Here is a 21,427-nt window from a genome sequence, read left to right on the forward strand (position 1 = left end):
AGGTTTCCTTGTCTTGTTATTATATCAAGTGTATAGGAGTGTGAGTGGCAACCTGATGGACAGCTATACAGGATACTTACAGGAGTTAATGAACAACAGGCAAGTGTAAATAGTAAACAGGAGTTTGCTTGGCTTGGTGAAAGCGGGCGTGGTTGTTGGCAGGAGATTCTGAAAGCTCTTGTACAAGGTTCATTCTATTAATTAATAATATTAAAGACTTAAAATCTTTCTCCCTCAAAAATGTAAATTCACCCACTCATAACTGATAGTTGAATGCTAATTGAATGGAGTTGCCAAAACAAACTAAAAAAAAAAAAAAGCGCTCTGGCTCTTTCTCCTGATAGAAACACAGCTCAGACGTGTCCAATGACTGACTTTGGTCTTGATTTGATACGTATACGTAGGTTACTCATTTCCATATAAATTTCGGTATTGACGTATACCAGAAAACATGTACTCATATTTGTACTCAGTCTAGGAAAAAAAAAACAGTAATGATGTACTCCTAGTGTGGGCAATACATAGTAAGTAACAATTTGTGCCTATGTAATTCAACACAGTGAATTCAAAATGAAAAACATAGCTATGACGTTAAAGTGCAGAATCTCAGATTTAATTCCAATAAATTTGCATGTAGACATCATCAAGGTCTGAAGCCTCAATAAACCAAAACTGTGCAGAGATTCTCTTGGATTAACAGGTTTTAATAATGAGTCATATAGCAGTGAACTGGGTGTTCAATTAAGACCAAGAATTCAGACAGAATAAACCACTGCTGGAAAGTCCATTGACGCGCACACCCACCCACCCTCTGCAGCTGGATTTTAAGTCTTCCTTTAACAAGGCAAGGCTGCTGAAACCACATGGCTTCTTACGGTCACCCTCCATTTGCTGAGGGCAATCTAAGAACAATCTAACTTGGGTTAACATCTCTGAACGGGAAAAACCTTTATGTCTGTCCAGCCTTGTTTTCTTGGCGTGAGTGTGTACTTCCCAGAAGAAGAGCTGTTGCATTGCTATTTTTAGATAATCCGAGAGCTAGCTTTTGGCTAAGCTCACTGATATGATATGTTAGCCAAACAGCTAAATCATGCGTTTGCTTGTTTAACTGCAGAAGCATCCAAATAAGCTCATTAAAGTTAACCAAAAAGTAGCAAGTTAAAAAAACATTACTGGCAAATTTAACAGTATAGGGCAGAACAAAAGCATGACAATGTAGCCCCTGACAAGGTTTATGACAGGTTGGTTAACTAGTTGACAAAAACTGTAATAAAAGTTATACTATTAGGATAAAACAATAAATGTGATTGTTAAATAGGACACTCTGAGCTTTGTTTGGCTGTTTCAGTGAATCTAGCAAGTTAAACAACTGAGAGCAGCAGCAGGAATACTGTGTAGGATATAATTACAAACCATATATTAACTCATTCACACATTTCATAATGCCATGTTTGTGGAAGACTACGCTGTTAGTTTCCAATACAGTTTAATTACTAACGATATATAATCTAAAACTACTTTTAGCCTTGCTGCTTTAAACAGATGTCTTGTTTTTGTCATAATAACATAACATGGCTGCTACAAAACGCACAGCCTTAATTTACTCTTCTGATGTCTACCCAATAGATTATGTTCAGGGGCCTCGAAATCATTTTTAGCATATGCAATTAGAACAGAAAAAAGGCTTGTATTCTGAACAGCTAAAAAACAAACAAAAAATGTGTTGAACTGTTTTAAAAATTTGCAATAAGAGCATCAAAAGTTACAAAAAATAAGCAGACCTATTTGTAGTACCTGCATCACTGCAGCAACAAATATGGCATATGCTGCCCTCTCCAATTAGTCAGTGTTATCTGTGATGAATATCTTCAGAAACAAGACTGAAGAATGGGCCTCATTTATCAAATTGGATATGGATTCTTAATAGTCCAGTTAGTTTGGGAAAAATGTTCATATCCTACAAGAACTCTTGAGTTTTAAATTTACATATAAGTAGGCTCACATACATGAACCTTGATCCTTGTATACTTAGAATGAGTTACTGCAAATTTATATATGGATTACACTTAAGTTTACATTGCATCATTATTTCAATTGCACAAGTGATTTTAGTGAAAATTTTGGGGAAACTCAAGAAAGAACGCAAGACAGTTTAAATGAAGACAAACCAAACAACAACTCCGTATAAAGGACAAGCTAGTGTGTGTCTGTGGTACCGAAAAGGTGCCATGAGCTGCATTTCTGGAAGATTCAGTGCATGCCACACTAAAGAGGTGCTCTTTCACCATTTACTCATCATTTTGATGTTTAACATGGGCATCACTGGCAATTATCAATGTACACATGTGAGTACGAAGAAAATCAGTGTTACTGAAACTAGTAAATCTGGCAGGAATATTTAGTTTGGTTTGGCCTATGATAATATGTACATACAACTTTACTAAAAGAGTGATAAATGAGGCCCACTGCCCCTATGTAAAATATTATCCATGATGAGGTGAAAATGTTGCTATCTAGCTAACTACTACCTACCTCTTGATTCAGTTCAAACTTGAATAAATGAACAAGAATCCTGAGAAGTTTGAGCCAACACTTTTTAAATTTTTAAATTAATGAAGTATATTCAGTTTGATAAATGAGTGAAAATTGAGAAAGCAGTCAGAAATCTCCCTGGTAAATGAAACTCTGATAACATCAAAATGAATGAATCACTTATCATCTCACTGCTAAGGGATGATAAGTCAGGCACGTGGCTGTTTTAAAGATTAAAGTTGCTTCTGAATAGAATGAATAGAAGGTGTATGGAGGCAAGAAAGATAGAGTGAGATAGGAAAATGCTTACTCACTCTGCTAATTGCAACCTTAATACTGGTCAAAAGATAAAAATAGACATGAATATTACGCTTGTAAGAGGCTGTGTGCAGTACAAGGAGAAGGCAGGACCAATTTTAAAAGAAAGATCTTTTGAATGTGTTAGCTTTCAAAAGCTTTTTTTTTTTGTCTGAAATTAAGCAAAAATAAAAATACAATTACAACGATGAGACAATTAGTAGTAGAACAGCCTATATCCACAGTTGTACCCTATTAATGAGCAACGCTATAGATTTTCATCCTTAAGTACCCGACATGGAAATGGCATTTGGTAACTGAGACTAAGAAATAAAGTCAGTATAAAATGTTTTCTGGGTTGCCATTCATGATTGCGCCTGTCAGGTTTCTAATTACTGGGAATACAATGAAAAAAGCGTATAGACTGTAACACAAACAACATAAATGAGGTTAGCCCCTTGCCGTATGTTCAACTCAATCTATCAAACAGTAGAGCAGAGAAAGTCGCAAAGAAATCAAACTGTTTCTGTAAAATAAATATGTATTTACCACAGCTCAGAGAGCATCCTTGGCACCGGGGCTGTTTCTGATCTGATTTATTGACCAAAATAAAAACACTGTGTGGACAAATCATGCTGGACCACTGACCTGAGAGGGCAATGAGCTGGCAAAAAAAAGAGGATGGAAGGGGAGAAAAGAAAAATATCTCCTTACCGAAAAGAAACTTCTGGCCACATTCATATTCTCATCAAGTCATGCGCACAGCTTTGTAATCATTTTCCTCCCTACTTTTCTGCAGCTGAGCTGCCTCATGGAATATGAGAGCTAATCGATGCTAGCGCTTGCAAGTGCAGAGAGTTACCGAAAAAAAGGGCTGTGGGGAATGGGGCGAGGCGCATTGATTCACAGCTGAAGTCGACTGCATGAGGCTGGGAAGGATGGCCACTTCCTTAATCACTTCTTTAATCTAAACCATAACTTCTTTAACCGGAACACAACGTCAGTGCAATGATCATGTCGACATGTGCACAGGCGCAAGGGCAAAACACATGTGTATGCTCAAATACTGAGATTTTTTTTACTCTGACCACCACACATCTCATTTGTATCTTCTGTAATCAAACTCTCTCTCTCTCTCTCTCTCTCTCTCTCTCTTGCAAAAAAAGTTAAATATATTGGCAGGTAGTTTAACAGAACTCTCACTCTCTTTTTTCCCTGTCAGTGTATGTGTTTCTCTAGATGCCTCATTCAATTCAGACAAGCTTTACTGGCATGGCTGTAAGCACTACTGTATTGCCAAAGTAGAGAAATACTTTCCATGTATTAACATAATTGAACAGATTTAAGAATAATAAAAAAGCTCCAACCACACCCACTTTCTGTCAGATTTAATCTGTGTGTGTGTGTGTGTGTGTGTTTGTGTGCGTGTGTATGTGTGAGTTCAGGATTGCTTTACTGGCATGGTTGTGTATAGCAGTAGCAGCATTACCAACACATATAATTGACATAGCTGAACATATTCAGAAGTAATAAAATTCCCTCACTCTTTCACTCTCTCTTCTTTCTGTCAGATCAATTCTGGATAGATTTAATTGCTTGGCTGTGATGTATAGTACTGCCAAGTCATGCTGCTCTAGTGTTTATGTCTCTCTCTCTCTCTCTCTCTCTCTCTCTCTCTCTTTATCAATCATCATCATTTTACTGGCATGACTGTAGCACAGTATGGCCAAAGCAGTTCACATATTGACATAGTTAGACATATTCAGAAGTAGTAAAAACTCTTGGTCTCGCTCCACCTGTCTGTCTCTCTCCTCTTTCCCATATCTCTCTGTCTCTCTCTTACCCTCACATCCAGTAATCACTCGGCTCCTCTGGGGCTTGCAGACAGCAGCAGTGAGTCATAGCGGCAGCATTCCCGCTAGTGTAGATAGACCCGCCATGGCCGTCTCTTCATCCTCATCTATTACTGGAGATCATGCGCTTCTCCTTCCACCTGTCCTGACATGGCTATGCTAGACTCTCTCTCTCTCTCTCTCCTGTCCTCACACGGCCACGCTAGACTGTCTGCCCTATGCAAATCCCATAGGCCAGAGACAGCACTCCCAGTGAATTAATTAGTGTGCCATTAAGCATGCGGTCTTCTGTGAAAATGCCATCAGGAAAAAAATATAGTACTATAGTGTCTACCAAACAACATCTGTGCATGGACAAGTGCTTCTATCACCAATTCTGTCTTAATTAAGATACCAGAAACCTCTGGGGTGGTAGAAGTGAAGAGGAAAAGGTGTGGATGAATAAGGGTGACAAATACAATACATGATCATAAGAACTGGCAAGGCCTATATCCCTCTGGAGACTGGAGGCCTCCAACTTGAGGCCTCAAGGTGGTTTAGCTGTTAGTGTATATGTCCCAGAAGAGGAGACGTTGTATGCTCACTCATGATATGTGTTAGCCAAACAGCTGAATATTATGAAGCTATTAAGTCACAGTTTCATTTTGCTAAACTGCATGATCTGTATGTGGTGAGAGTGAACATAGTGAGAATGATGATCTTAGGCACTAACAAGGTCCATGAGTGAATTTAAATGGCTGAACGAGCCTGAGCATATCTTCTCTGCATACTTGGCCAATGATCCCTACCTCTCACTGTTCTTCAGCACCTCGCCTTCTTTCCTCCATGTGATGGAGGCCTTGGGAGATGCATGTGGCCGGCACTCAATGACGATTTCACCTCCTCTTTGAACCAATGTGGACTTCTTCACTGGACCTTTAGAAAAGTCTGGAGGAGAAGCTTTATAAAAAAGCAACATTGATTTATTTTTTTTTTTTTTGCTGCTGAACTAGGTAAAATCTTAGTATGTGTTTTTATTTTAGAAAGTATATATATATATATATATATATATATATATATATATATATATATATATATATATACTTTATAAAATAAAGGGGCTGAATATATATATATATATATATATATATATATATATATATATTCAGCCCCCTAGTGATGCTCATATAAAAACAAGGTCACTCACCTACAACTTTGAGTTCAGCGCTGGCATAAACGACACCATGCTCATTCTCTGCCAAACACTGATACATCCCAGAATCCTCTAGGTTAACTTTAGAGAGCATTAACTTGCCTCCATTAATGCGGATTCTGTCCTGAGGACAATATTATACCGTCAACAGTCACTATAATGTGCATGTACTTTGTTGTTGGATACTTATCCCAATTAGAGTTATATTGTTGAAATATTCCAACCAAGGCAGGTGAAACTGACAGTGTTACACTGTTATACCATGTATTTGTATTAGATTATCATTTGCATAAAAGTCATACAACCTGAAGAATGACATCACTATTTGATACTAATCAATATATCTTCATGTTTGTTGGTCGCATCAAACAGGTTCATCTGACATATATGAATCATGCACATAATTGAGAGGAGTTTTGAAGGCATAGCAAATGAAATTTCTCACCTCGGACACGATGGCCTGTCCATTCTTAAGCCATCTGTACACTGGCTGGGGTTTCCCGTTAGCCCTGCACTCCCAGTGCAGATCAGCACCGATGGCCATGTAGGCATCACGCAGTGTCTGGGCCCAATGCAGATGTTCCACATCTACAATCAAGGACAACAGAGCACACATTTTCTGTGGCTACAAGATAGATAATTAAAAATAACACTCTCTCCCTTTTTCTCTCACAATTTCTTTTACAATCTTGCCTCCTGCTCCCTGACCATTTATTTTGAATGGTAAAAATGCATGAATGCATAAAATGCATAAAAATGCTTGAGAATAGCTCAGAATTTCATAAACCACCAAACAGTGGGGTTAACTGGTACACATTAATTCTAGATTAGCCTGTCTTTATACGAGCCGTTCTCAGTATGAGCAAAATTGCTTTTCACCACCAATCTAAAGACTGACGCTTCAGCCATTTTAATTAGCCTGGCTTGGCCAACTGGCATTAAGGCATATTCATCTGGAGGTTATTCATTATTCAGTAGTAGTTACCATGCTGCCCAGTTTCTGACATACAATTAAAGTATCTTGTATTGATTTCCCTCCTATAAAGGTAACAGAGCTACTAAGTGTCATATTAAATAGATGAGATTAAGTAATAGATTTTTGTAGAACTGACTCTGCAGTTCATCCAAAGCACTAACTGTAGTTCTAGTTTGGTCATTCTCTAGCCAAATGCACCCAAAATGCATCCAATTTACAGCAGTCATTAAATATGTGCTTTTCTTTCCATTATTACCTATTTCTAAGTTATAGTTACCATTAAATATGAGGTGTCCTTTTGCAACACTACGGCCTCTGGAGTTCTCTGCCACACATTCATAAAAGCCAGCATCCTCAGGCCGGAAATAAGGGATCTCCAGGACGCCATTTGATTGATTGATTTTCATCTTTCCAGGAAAAGGGCTTCCGTCTGCTCTTCTCCAAGAGATAGAAGGCACTGGACTGTCCAATAAGACAACCAGGCCATGTTAGTATCACTAGTATTTAGCTAATGCTAAACAAATATCATTTATATCTTGAACATTTTTTTCAATTTTTCCACTTCTCCAAAATGCGGTTGATCAAAAAAACTGTCCTGTGTGAATTCTCCCTCCTTCATTTTGCCTTAGAAATACAATGCTAACCTAACAAGCTTATTATTCATAAATAGCATTATGCAAACTGCATATTAGAATCATTTGAGCATTTGGGTTGTTAAAGAATTTTACATTGATTTGTTTATGCGATTTCTGGCTCTATATGACTGTGTTTTGTGTAAATAAATCTTTAAGATGTATAAACTTATTATGTCGTTTTCAAATGTTCATATACTACAATTACTAAACCAAATGACTTGAGTGATATTGACAAACAGCTTGCATGAGGGCAAGTTTGCTTTATTTACTATCTACATTTGCCTTGTGAGCTCAGTGAAAACCTAAGGAAAATTAGGACATCAAACTTTTACTGGCTAATTGACTACATGTTAAGTAGAAGTAGAAAAATTGAAGCGAATGGGTCAACTGAAGTGCGAGATTTCTTGTACAGTACAGTAAGTCTAATCTGAATGCATTTTTAAAAATTTTAGACATTCAAATGTCTAACAAAAGCATTAAAAATGCAAAGACTGTGATCTAATTTACTGAGTTTACTGAGAAAATAATAGTAATTAATAAATAATCTACTTTAGGATGAATAACTGGGAAATAAGATGTGATTACAACAAAACTAGCAACAAAAGTCTAGTTTTTGCTGGACTGCCACTCAGACATTTTAAAAGTAATTTCAAATCATTGCAAAACAGTGGAATATATCTGTGATCAATATGGCATACTATGGCTACTACTCTTACTTATTTCTGCCCAAATGTAGGTGAAGTAGTCAACAGTGACTGTAGATGTAAAGAATATGGTTATAGTGTTATATGATTTTATATGAATTTGTCCAGAATATGTCTTGTCTAATATTATATGTCTTGTTATCTAATATTAGCTATGTAAACTAGTTAATGCTAGTCAACAACCATCAGCAAAAGTCTTTCAGCGTCAGACACTCTTGCCTAGGTGACCCAGTCAGGGGTACTCAGGCCCTGGCTTGTGTCCAAGTAGCTTATGTGTTCCACAGATTACCCCTCTTGTCCTCAGGATCACAAACATGTTCACCACAAATCAGAACCATACAGGCCTCCCCAGTGACTAAGGCTGTAGCAAGCCCCACTGGCACCATTAATACAGTACATTAGCACAGTGCCACTGGTTCTCTATTGATTTCTTGTTACACTACACACCACACAGACATGTCTGCCTAATGCACAAACATGCCTATCTAACACAAGCAGAATCACACATGCATTGGTGAATGAGACCAGCACACATCTCACCCCTATCTTAAATATGATGGGGTCATCGTAGCCAGCTCACTTAACAGGGTTTGCATTCAAGTAGCTAATGTATTTCACAGATCACCCTGCTTAATCCACAGCCATCTAGATGGCTTTTCTTCCACCATACCCCAGCTGAAGAAGTTTGGATGGGCAGGGGAGGACATCATAAACCGACTGGATCAGAAACTTCATCCGGAATGGCTCGGCCTTCCAGAGCTCTGTCCACAAGATCTTATAGGCCAACACTTGTTCCCATCTGGTCCACATCACTACAATCCTGCTGGCTTGAAGTCCCTCTACCCCTGCTCACACTTCCTTCTGGATAAGCTGACATCTCTTCTTCCCTCAGGATTTACTGCAGTGCTGCAGTCTTGGAGTGCTATGCAGCAAAATCTTCAGTGTTGATTTAACACCCAGAGTGTTTGTATATGTCCAATTGGACACAAATGAACTTTGAAAGAGTTGAATCAACATTCTGGGTGTTAACCCTGGGAATTTTGCTGGGTACCCATCCCTGCCCATCCAGAAGCTACAGATCCCACTCAATCTCTGTGTCGCATATGTGAATCCAGCGGTGGTTCCAGGCCAGTTGATAGACTCCTGTGCCCTCTGCTTCCTCGCAGTTCTTACTTCAACTCCTGCTGAGGAGCCTCCGGTGTCAGTGGAGTCTCTGTACAGTAGCACCTCAATTCCCCTTGTAACCATGTACTCCTCTGACAGAATCCTAAAAGGGAGTTGGACCTTTTTCCCGTTCCCATACAAGGCAATCCATCTGCATCCATGCATTGATGTTGTTACTGTCAGGTCCTCCACAGATGCCCTGATGGGTGGATGCCGAACACCAGACTTGGTCAGGGGGTCTGTACACTCCATTTCCGCCTGCTTGACAAGCATGTCCATGGCAAGGGCAAACAACTATCACTAAAATAGTACACCCACACAATTTCTCTAGTTGATGCCATGCTGATATTGATTTTCCATAGGTGGCTCTCATACTGAAGCAACTGTAATAATCCAGAATGGGGTCCCTGATCTTACCTGGAACATGATGGTGACCAGTGCAGTTTCCACCAGCTTATGTGGAATTGAACCATAGGCATTAGTAAAGTACAGCCACAGAACAGCCTGGTCTCCTTTGCCTTCCCACACCTCTCAGATCACCTGTGTGTTCAATGCACCCAGACACCTTCAGGACTCTCCCTTCTGCATAGACATGTCAATATAGGAGTTACTCAAGAGAAATTCTCTGACAGGCATCAGGTAACAATACTGAAGAATATTTTTCCCTCAACACTGAGGAGAGAGATTGTCCTGAATTGCTTGGTGTTACTTGAGCTCTACTCTTTTGGAATCCAGACACCTTCTGTTAATCTTCACTGTTGGGTCACCTTTCCCATCCTCCATACCACTTGGATAATTCTCCACAAAAATGTTGTAACAGCAACATATAGATCATGTATGGCACTTCAATTGGGCTTAGTGCTGAGTTATTTCTGCCATCTTTATCGGCCTTCTGGACCTTCTTCAGGGTGGGCTCTTTAATATTACATTGGAGTCTGGTGGGGATATCAAAGTCATGCAATGACCAAGCTATTATTCCCTTGCATTGTCACTATAAGTGTCATGGCAATGCTGGTCAATCTCCTTTTTTCGAGCAATAAAGGTGGCTGTTTCATTTTTGCCCAAGCAGCTTCTTAGTAAATCCAACATGGTTTGTAATGAAATCTGCACGTTTCCTGGCCCTCTCCTTGCCCCTCTTTCTGTGTCACCCAGCATGATGTAGGGTGACCAGCTGCTTACCCACTGTGTTCCGGAGCATGGCTAGTGCAGTCCTATTCTCTTGCCTTGCTTCCTTGTACAGCCGCCTTAGGAACTTCAGGTCCTGTCTTAGCTGGCTGATCTTTATCTCTTGACAGTTGTGTCCCCCATGATTCCTGGTCAGCAGTTTCTGCTTTGTTTCAAAACTTTCAGTTTTGAGTTGACGCTTACGATAATTGTACACATATCGCACAACCTCTGGTCTACATCAACTCTGCATGTGGTTTCATGGACCCCATCCACATTCACATCATTTAACCCAACAGTGTTCTGATTGCCTGCTCTCAGGTTGGGCTTGTGATGCTTGGAGGCTCCTGGCTCCGTTGGCTGATTCCGGGTCTGGTCCCTTCTGCATCTCCCCAGGTGCTGGACCTCTGTGTTGTGCCACACAAGCATCTCATTTTGTGCTGGTGGATCTTTCAGCCATGCAGGTTTTTGCAGACATGGACACACACACACGCACACACACACACACACCACTTGTCATTGCACCTTTAGCTTGGGTCATTGTCTGTATGTCCATCCTGTTGGGGTGCTCATTCTCCTCCTCTCCCAGGCACCCCAAGGGGAAAAACTCAGTGGGGCTTTCTTTAGCTTTGCTGGGGACTCTCCATCATGAGAGCTGCAGTTTGGGGTACTGACCCTCACTGCCACTTTTGCTGTCTCTTCATACAGTCCGCTGTCTCCCCAGATATCGCCACACTATTTGTGGTAGTCATTCAGCCTTTTCCTGGATGTCTCTAGCCTAGCCTGGTTGGATTGCATTTATCATACATCTTACAATGCATTTTTTAAATTTTATTTTCATGTTTAAAATTTCTCTTGCTTTTTATGTTAAATTATATTATATTTGACATAAAAAAGACACAATGTGCTTCTTCAGTCCACATTTTATATCCCTGATTTTTATAGGCATAAAGGCAAGTGCTTGTGTTAAAGGCAGTGATCTAGATGCTATTGAAAAACCCTGTCTTGTATGCTTTGTACACTTCTATTTAACTCTTTTACTCTGGCAACCTCACAGGTATGAACAACATGCCAGTAATATGCATAATTGGAATGGCACACCTGGAAAATTGACTTAAGCACATATGAAGCTCTCTCTGAATATGCGTAAATTTTTCTGAATAAATATTGATGTACCATTTGGATTTACAGTTTTTATTTCATGTTGTGGCTATGTTAGTTATTCCCTGCTTTAAAATCCAGCTTAGACCAGCTTGAATACTGAACTGGTTAAAATGGGGGTACCAGCCTGATTTAACTGGTCAGAGCTGGTTGAACTGGTACTCTAGCCTTGTGAAGCTGGCTATAAGCTGGTGGATCAGACTTGTGATACTGGTGAAAGCATGGTTAAACTGGTGGACATGACTGAGAGAGAAAGATCTTGTCTGTGTCCTTGTCTTTACATTGTTGTAGGCCAAAATGTACTTAGCATAGTTTCATCTTTATTTCATCTTTATCATCTTTATTTCAGTGGATATGTTTGATTTAGGCATATCTTGGTTTAGCATTAAAGTAATCTTCATGATACTCCCAGTCCCAAGAAAGTGTGCTGACCTGTGGAAGACCTGAACAAACATAAGGACTGTTTCTGCTGAACTTCAACAATTCCCAAGAAACACAGCTAACTTCCTGCATGATCTCTTGCATATCTGTCAGTACTTGGGCCTGTACATTGTCAATGGTAGGTCACACTATGGTAGGGTAGGGACTCTTTGCAGAGATACACGTTTTGCTCACTTTTTTGTCAATAAAACAATAGATCAAGTGGTTACAGATATAGAGCCTTTGCCAAATGTCTATTAAAGACTAAAAAAAGACTAAAAGACTAAAATACAAATAATTTTTCCCCCTTGTATAAATGTATTATGTTTTGTGAACTGGTTTGTCATAGATATATTTATAAAATTGCAATTTGTAATTATGTGACACTTTGCTATATTATATGTGTATCATATGTTGTAAATATTACAGTATTTTTGGCAACACAAAAATAGGGTTTGGATTCCAGGACAGATTTTGGATTTTGGCAGTGGGCTCTGCTTATAATGCAGACCCTGAGCCTGTCATCAGAAAACAACAGAAATAATGGACAGCTCCTCACCCACTCATTTCATTCCAAAGATTAGTCACAACACCAGAATATCTTCATATAACAAAACATACCACTAAATGGCATTATGTCTACTATTGTGTATATTTTAATTGTTATATGCTGAAAAAAGATAGCTAGCTAATGTTATTGTTTTAAGTTTGTTATAAGTTTGTGGGACAAAAATAAAGTAGTCATTAAAGTAACAGTCATTTCAGTCATTAAAGTAACAGTGGTCTCATTTTCATCTATTAGGCATTTTAATGTAAACAGTTAATTTAGTGTTATGATTGTCCATGTATGGGCAAAGTATTGCATAAACTATGCTAAGTGCTAGCTAGTCAGAGCTAACCGAACTAACGACGTTGAATGGTAGCTAGATAGATTTAGCTGTAAAGCTAACGATTTTTCTTCATCACTAGGCTAGTTCCCTATTTGAGTACTGGCTTAAAGCATTTCTCTGCATTTAATCTTATTTGGCTTTAATCACTACAATTAAACAAAGTGAGTGGATGTATAGTATACAAAATGATGATCATTGCATACTGCACACTATACAATGAGGCAATGTAGTACCCAGCATATACAGAATGCCAATTTATACACATCTCTATGACTTTGGTTTTGACAATGCTGCACCCAAAGTGAAAGGCCTTTAGGGCAATTATCATTTAAAAGACATAAAAGCACAACATTTTGAGAAAATCTATTAACAGCGATTACTAGTCATCAGTAGGAAGCAATACTTATAAAATAAAATTCTAATGTCTATTTCTTACCAGCAGAGTCTGGGAGAATGTAAGGTGTATTTCATTCTCCATTTTTTTTCCAAGAGTAGTACATCTCTGATCCAATCATCTACATATTAGAAAGTCTACCAGGTGATATTTGTATTGAAGGAGATGATAGGTGATAGGAAAGACATCAGAGTGGAATGGTCAATAGACACTTGCAATGTATCAGAGAGCTTGCTTAATAATAAGTCCCAGTATTTTTGCAGAAAGAGACAAGTCTCTAGTACTAACTGACTAGAGAGTACTGGGGTTTACACCTAGTAGAAGAGTTTCTAATGCTCTATACATTGTTTAACAGTTAAAAAGGAGAGATGAACATGTTTTTAGTATTGCTTCTTGTGCCTCATATACAGGTTTATGAGTAGCTGAAGATTAGAATTTGAGACTAAGAAATCTAGTACATACTACAGTTTCTGCTTCTGTCCTGTCCCTGGTCTGCTAGCCAGCATGTTCATTTTTATTTTGAAGTTTAAAGTCCATTTTGATGACTTTTTTTTACTTTGATTTCAACTGTTTTTGACTTTAACTATGGATTATCTCAGTTTATTATCACCTGCCTCTTTTACTTACGCTATGGACTACGATATTGATTTGTGGATTTGCCCAAATAAAGTACACCCTGATTTTATGCACTTTTGTATGATATTTGGACAGAGTAGTGCTGTAAGAGAATGGACGTTAAAGTGATGTCTAAATTAACCCAGCGCACATAACTATAAAGATTTTGTAGGTCAGTGTGGAGGAGTTTAAGGGCAGTTAAAGTTGAGGGAGCTGAAAAGGCAGATTCATATAAATTAATTGTTATATAGTTGTGAATGAACAGCTCTCTAAACCAGCAATGCTCTTATCTTTAGGTATATAACTGCAGTATTGTAATATTACAGTAAGTCAAAGTTTTTTTTTGTTTTGTTTTTTTAAATTCTGACCTATAAGCTCTTGAAACATCCGGGCTGTGAAAGCTGGACTTATTCAATACCTATTAGGCCTTTCACTGCCTCTACATACTATGCCACAGTACCTTTAGAAAATCAGAGGTCCCTAACCTCCCACAAAACCCCTGAATCATACCTTGCAGCTGTTTTTGCAATGATGAATGCCCTGTTCTCTCGTCCTGGCCGCATTTTGCTAAGATTAAAAGAGCCAGCATTTTCCTGAGATCTTTCCCTTAAATAAAGCTCAAAGATGTACTATGTGCCAAGTGTGCAAAGTCCTTGCTAGCTTCCGAAATCTCTGGAGGCAGGAAAGAGTCCATATGCTATCCAAGCAAAGACCTACTTTCCTAAAGCGAAGCACTCCAGTCTAACCGATGATCCTTTGATGACACGCAGCAGTTCTTCAAACTGGACTTCAATTTTAGGCTCGTATTCACCCATCACAGCTGGAAGAAAAGATGGAGAAAACAATCAATTCAAAATAAATATGTTAATTTTTAAAAAAAATCACATCAATCATAAATGATCAATTAAGTGGTCAATTCATATTACAGAATATGTACCATATATACACTATATTACCAAAAGTATTCGGTCACCCATCCAAATGATCAGAATCAGGTGTCCTAATCACTTGGCCTGGCCACAGGTGTATAAAATCAAGCACTTAGGCATGCAGACTGTTTTTACAAACATTTGTGAAAGAATGGGCCGCTCTCAGGAGCTCAGTGAATTCCAGCATGGAACTGTCATAGGATGCCACCTGTGCAACAAATCCAGTCGTGAAATTTCCTCGCTCCTAAATATTCCACAGTCAACTGTCAGCTTTATCATAACAAAATGGAAGAGTTTGGGAACAACAGCAACTCAGCAACGAAGTGGTAGGCCACGTAAACTGACAGAGAGGGGTCAGCGGATGCTAAAGCGCATAGTGCAAAGAGGTCGTCGACTTTCTTCACAGTCAATTGCTACAGAGCTCCAAACTTCATGTGACCTTCAGATTAGCCCAAGTACAGTACGCAGAGAGCTTCATGGAATGGGTTTCCATGGCCGAGCAGCTGCATCCAAGCCACACATCACCAAGTGCAATGCAAAGCATCGGATGCAGTGGTGTAAAGCACGCCACCACTGGACTCTAGAGCAGTGGAGACGCGTTCTCTGGAGTGATGAATCACGCTTTTCCATCTGGCAATCTGATGGACGAGTCTGAGTTTGGAGGTTGCCAGGAGAACGGTACATTTCGGACTGCATTATGCCGAGTGTGAAATTTGGTGGAGGAGGAATTATGGTGTGGGGTTGTTTTTCAGGAGTTGGGCTTGGCCCCTTAGTTCCAGTGAAAGGAACTTTGAATGCTTCAGGACACCAAAACATTTTGGACAATATCATGCTCCCAACCTTGTGGGAACAGTTTGGAGCGGGCCCCTTCCTCTTCCAACATGACTGTGCACCAGTGCACAAAGCAAGGTCCATAAAGACATGGATGACAGAGTCTGGTGTGGATGAACTTGACTGGCCTGCACAGAGTCCTGACCTGAACCCGATAGAACACCTTTGGGATGAATTAGAGCGGAGACTGAGAGCCAGGCCTTCTCGACCAACATCAGTGTGTGACCTCACCAATGCGCTTTTGGAAGAATGGTCAAAAATTCCTATAAACACACTCCTCAACCTTGTGGAAAGCCTTCCCAGAAGAGTTGAAGCTGTAATAGCTGCAAAAGGTGGACCGACATCATATTGAACCCTATGGGTTAGGAATGGGATGGCACTTAAGTTCATATGTGAGTCAAGGCAGGTGACCGAATACTTTTGGTAATATAGTGTACTTACATACTAAATGTACTTATATTACCATATACAAATGTATACATATAGACTGAAAAGACAATGCATCCTAAATACAACTGTTTGACAAAAAATTACAAAATGTGATCTGAAACAGTACATATAGACAGTGAATAACCAGTAAAGAAAATGTCTTAATTTTGTACTGCTGTAACCTTTTTAGTAACCAACTGAAAGCCTGCTAGCTAAGTAGTGATTTACAAGAGAGCTCTAAATAAACCAACACATTCAGATAAGGCTATTAAAGAGCACACAGTCATTAAACATATATGACATCTATCTTTAAAATGCAGATAATGCTTTATTTCATAACTTCATCGTCATTGTTACAACTGGAGACTTATATTCATGTTTATATTCATTTTTCAAAACGTATTCTCTGCGTTTTGCTTTTGGAGTCATTAGAGAGACACTAGCTAACACTAGTTGATACTTTGTGAGCTGCAGCATACTTTTCTTCTGACACACTAGATGATTGATGCACCCATTAAGACACTGAGGTCCCTCACCATCCCGGCGCAGCACCAAAGGAGTGGGTGAGCTGTACACGGTGCCATTGGTCATCATGTTCTTTACCACACATGTATAGTTGCCCACATCAGACGGCTCCACTTTAGCAATGTACAGGTTCCCTGTCCTCTGGGACACAAAGCGCCGATTGTCTTGGATGAGGACACTGGGATGGCCATTGTAGATCCATGCATATCTAATCTCTGGGAAAAAGAGCCAAAAAAAAGTAGTCACATAAAAAAATCATTAGTGCATATGGTTTACAGTATATAGTACATAGCAGCAACAACCACATCCTAAGTGTTTTGGCTGGATTGCTTATATCATACTTAGTACTTTAATTTCTTGAGACACTACTGTATATGTGTTGGATGTAAGCCTTTCTATTGGAAAACCATTCCATCAGAAGTCTCTTATATGCTATATATGCCTTATTCCAGATTTTTCCAACTTGTACAATTTTGCATATTATAATTTTCTGTATAAAAATTTTTTGAAATAGTACCCATTGATCTCTAAACCAAATTATTACTGAAGTGTGCAGTTATACATTATATTTTTGTATTTATATTAATATAATATATTTTTATTTAGACTTACATATGGGGGTCATTTAAGTCTGTGTCTCTGTGTTTAAAGTCCTAGTTCAATCAAAGCAGATCACCTTACAACAATTTCCCTATTTTCCCAATCTGGAAAAAGCTCTGCTTTGAAACCCCAGAACTAATACTAATATGGACATGATGTTGGTAGCATACAATCCAGTATATTTTAAAATAATCCTGATTCACTGTATACATTGAGGTAATGTTTTACATTAAGGTACATCAATCTACCATTATTTACTGCATATTTACTTAACATTAACAAATCATGAACAGCAACATACCATAAGTAATATTAAAAAATAATCATTACTTGTTTTAACTGATATTGGGCGAATCAGGCAAATAATGAACACCTGCATTATGCTGTTTCAGTCAATACTGTCAGGTCAACTTCAGAATCAAACTCCCAGAATGCACTGCAGATTACAAACACAGCTGCCCCAGACCACACTTCCCAGAACACATGAACCTGATCCTGTCATGTTGACAGTTGCCGGACTTTTGATTACACTCACCTGTTGCTAATCACTCACCCTCACATAAATAAAAAGCAACGCTCAGCTTTTGCTCACCTGACACTGCCAAGCCTTTATCTTGTGCACTGTTATTCTAGTTTTGATCTTGCTTGATTCTTGGTTTTGTGGATTTTTAATTTGTCCTGTTTATGTGGTTTGCTGATCACCTGACTACTGCCTGTTTTACATCTTTGCCTCACAATTAGATTTGTTTTCCAGTTCTATAATACACTCTAACTTCACTTGCATCCACTTCAGTCTACTCTTCCTGACAAATACATTGATTGTTTCATTCTATACAAAAACAATAAATACTGATGCCTTAATTAATCTGGTTGTGGTGGTTAATCTGCAAAATTCATAAGTGAGGATGCATTGTCGATTTCAGCATGTTATCAACATTTCAGCATGTTATCAACATTTAATAACATGTAATTTAACTTATGTTAATTTATGTGGAATTATTTTCAGACCCTTTACACTTAACACAGGTATATTTATTAATTTGTTGAATTACAGGTGTTACTTTGTTAACATGACTTTTATTAATTTTATTTATTAATGCTTTATTAAGTAATCAAATAGTTTATTAATGCTGAAGTTTATGGTTTGCTTATGGTGCTAAGTAATGCAGTAAATAATGTTAGTTTCGTGTACCTTCATGTAAAGTGTTATCAAAATTAATTTGGGTAAAAGATACTGTACAGCTTTATGTCCTACAATGGACTAGTGTCCCATCCAGCATATTTCTCACCTTACACCCAGTGTTCTGGATCCACCAAGACCCTGACCAGGGTAAAGGGGTTATTGAAGATAAATGAGTGAGTGAGTGAGTGAGTGAATGAATGAAATATTGCAGCTTTATTTACTCTGCACTAATGTAAAGCCAGTGTCTCCCAGACACATATCAGTGATCCAGCATCACTGTGAGACAATCTTACTCGCTACAGCAAACAAATATGTAATGTACTGTAAATATTTGAGCTTTTGACAGTGGCAGTTCAACTAGGAACATGAAACCATTTTACACACAAAGTATTATAAACATATACAGTAAGTACTAGTGGAACATATGGTTTGCTGAAAAAAAAAATCTGGTGGCAATTCTGTGTGTTGACATTGCTCCATGTACCATTACAGTAACTTGTGCTGACTCTCAGTGACAAGCCACTTGAAGTGGAACAGTATGAGAAAACTGTGTTGAGCAACATAGCATGGGGCATTGCTTACATTACCGCCTGGCTAGATCTGCCACATTTGCTACAGATCTAATACACAGTCTAATTATCCTGTAGTGATGGGCCTGACAGTGCTATGACATTTATCTAGTAGAGCAATCACAGTGGCACAAAAAAAATAAAACGAATAAAAATAAAAAAATTTTAAAAAATCAGAGAATGACTGTATAACATATTATGATGGATTTCGATACATCATTGTGTCTATTTGCATTTTCAAATTTTCTATAAGGATTACAAGGATTATTTCAAAATGATGTACAGTTTTCAATGATTTTCCCATAGCATGCTTGTTTTTTAAAAAGAAAAAATCATTTATCTTCAGTAACCACTTAATCCTGGTCAGATTTGTGATGGATATGGAGCCTATCCTGGGATCACTGAGCACAAGGTCGGAGAACATCATGCACACACACACAGGTTCACAAACTCATTCACACTTTGGGGCAATTTAGCCAGTTCAAGTTTTTGTTCAGTTCATGTTTTTCATGATATATATGTACTCAGTTCCGGAAGTATTTGGACAATGACAGAGTTTTTGTGATTTTGCCTTTATACACCACCATGGGGGCAGTCGTGGCCTAATGGGTAGAGAGTCGGACTTGCAAACTGAAGGTGAACCTGAAGGTCGTGGGTTCGAGTCTCAGGTCCAGCAGGGATTGTAGGTGGGGGGAGCGAATGACCAGTGCTCTCTTCCACCCTCAATACCATGACTGAGGTGAGACCCTTGAGCAAGGCACTGAACCCCCAACTGCTCCCCGGGTGCCGCAGCAAAAAAGGCTGCCCACTGCTCCGGGTGTGTGTTCACTACTGTGTGTGTGCACTTGGATGGGGTAAATGCAGAGCACAAATTCCGAGTATGGGTCACCATACTTGGCCACAAGTCACTTCACTTCACCACAATGGATTTGAAATAAAACAATCAAGATGTGATCGAAGTGTGTGATTTGGACAAACTGACATAATTGCAAATACAACCATAATTTAATACTTGGATGAAAATCCTTTGCAGTCAATGACTGCCTGAAGTCTGGAGCCCATGTTCTCAAAACTCAAATTCTAAGTTTCCTCCCTAGAGATGCTTTGCCAGGCCTTCACTGCAGCCACCTTCAGTTGATGCTTGTTTGTGGGTCTTTCTGCCTTCAGTCTTGTCTTCAGTAAGTAAAAAGCATGCTCTATTGGAATGAGATCAGGTGACTGACTTGGCCATTGAAGAATATTCCATTTGTTTGCCTTCAAAAAGTCTTGAGTTGCTTTCGCAGTATGTTTAGGGTCATTATCCACCTGCACTGTGAAGCGGTGTCCTATCAGTTTTGTAGCGTTTGGCTGAGTGTAAGCAGAGAGTATAGCCCTATACACCTCAGAATTCATCTTGCTACTTCTGTCAGCAGTCACATCATCAATAAACACCAGTGAGCCCGTTCCATTGGCAGCCATACATGCCCATGCCATAACACTGCCTCCACCATGTTTGACACATGATGTGGTATACTTTGGATCATGAGCTGTTTCTTTCTTTCGCCATGCTTTTCTCTTCAAATCATTCTGGTACAAGTTAATCTTGGTTTCATCAGTCCAGAGAATCTTATTCCAGAACATGGGAGGCTTTCATTCTGGCAAACTCTATTCTGGCTTTCCTGTTCTTGAATGTTACCAGTGGTTTGCACCTTGTTGTAACCCTCTGTATTTACATTCATGAAGACGTCTCTTGATTGTAGATTTTGACAAGGATACGCCTACCTTCACCAGAGTATTCTTGACTTCTGTTGATGTTGTGAAGAGGTTTTTCTTCACCAAGGAAAGCATTCTGCGATCATCCACTTTAGCTGTTATCCGTGGTCTTCAAGGCCTTTCGATGTCGTTGAGCTGACCAGAGCTTTCTTTCTTTTTAAGAATGTACCCAACTGTTGATTTGGCCACACCTAAGGTTTTTTCCATCTCTTATAAATTTATGTTGTTTTTTCAGCCTAATGATGGCCTCCTTCACTTGCATTGAGATTTCCTTGGACTTCATATTGGTAGAACAGCTGCCAAATGCCAACTCAATACCTGATACCAACTCCAGACCTTTTACCTGCTTCCTTTGTCTTGAAGTAACGAGGGAATGGACCGCACCTGGTCAAATAACTTCTTGTCAGTAAATTGTCCAAATACCTTTGAGCCCCTGAAAATGGAAGTACTTTTCTTAAAATGGCTGTAATTCCTAAATAGTAAATGCCATTTTTTTTTATTTCCAGAGGTTTTTTTCTGGAACCTCTTAAAATAAAGCTGAAAGTCTACACTTCGATCACATCTTGATTGTTTTATTTCAAATCCATTGTGGTGGTGTATAAAGGCAAAATC

General features: G+C 38.9%; 1 protein-coding gene across 1 annotated transcript in view; it reads right to left on the minus strand.

Moving 5' to 3' along the window:
• Positions 1–21,427, minus strand: part of LOC113529215 (contactin-4) — a 127,006-nt gene that overhangs the window by 26,133 nt on the left and 79,446 nt on the right. The window contains exons 6-11 of the mRNA XM_026918266.3: positions 16,723–16,926; positions 14,715–14,817; positions 7,128–7,312; positions 6,320–6,462; positions 5,869–5,998; positions 5,471–5,621 (exon numbers count right to left, since the gene is read on the minus strand). Coding sequence (XP_026774067.3) covers positions 5,471–5,621; positions 5,869–5,998; positions 6,320–6,462; positions 7,128–7,312; positions 14,715–14,817; positions 16,723–16,926 — 916 coding nt within the window. The remainder of the gene's footprint in view (positions 1–5,470; positions 5,622–5,868; positions 5,999–6,319; positions 6,463–7,127; positions 7,313–14,714; positions 14,818–16,722; positions 16,927–21,427) is intronic.

Source organism: Pangasianodon hypophthalmus, chromosome 2 (assembly GCF_027358585.1).
Source record: "Pangasianodon hypophthalmus isolate fPanHyp1 chromosome 2, fPanHyp1.pri, whole genome shotgun sequence".
NCBI classification, from domain to species: Eukaryota; Metazoa; Chordata; class Actinopteri; order Siluriformes; family Pangasiidae; genus Pangasianodon; species Pangasianodon hypophthalmus.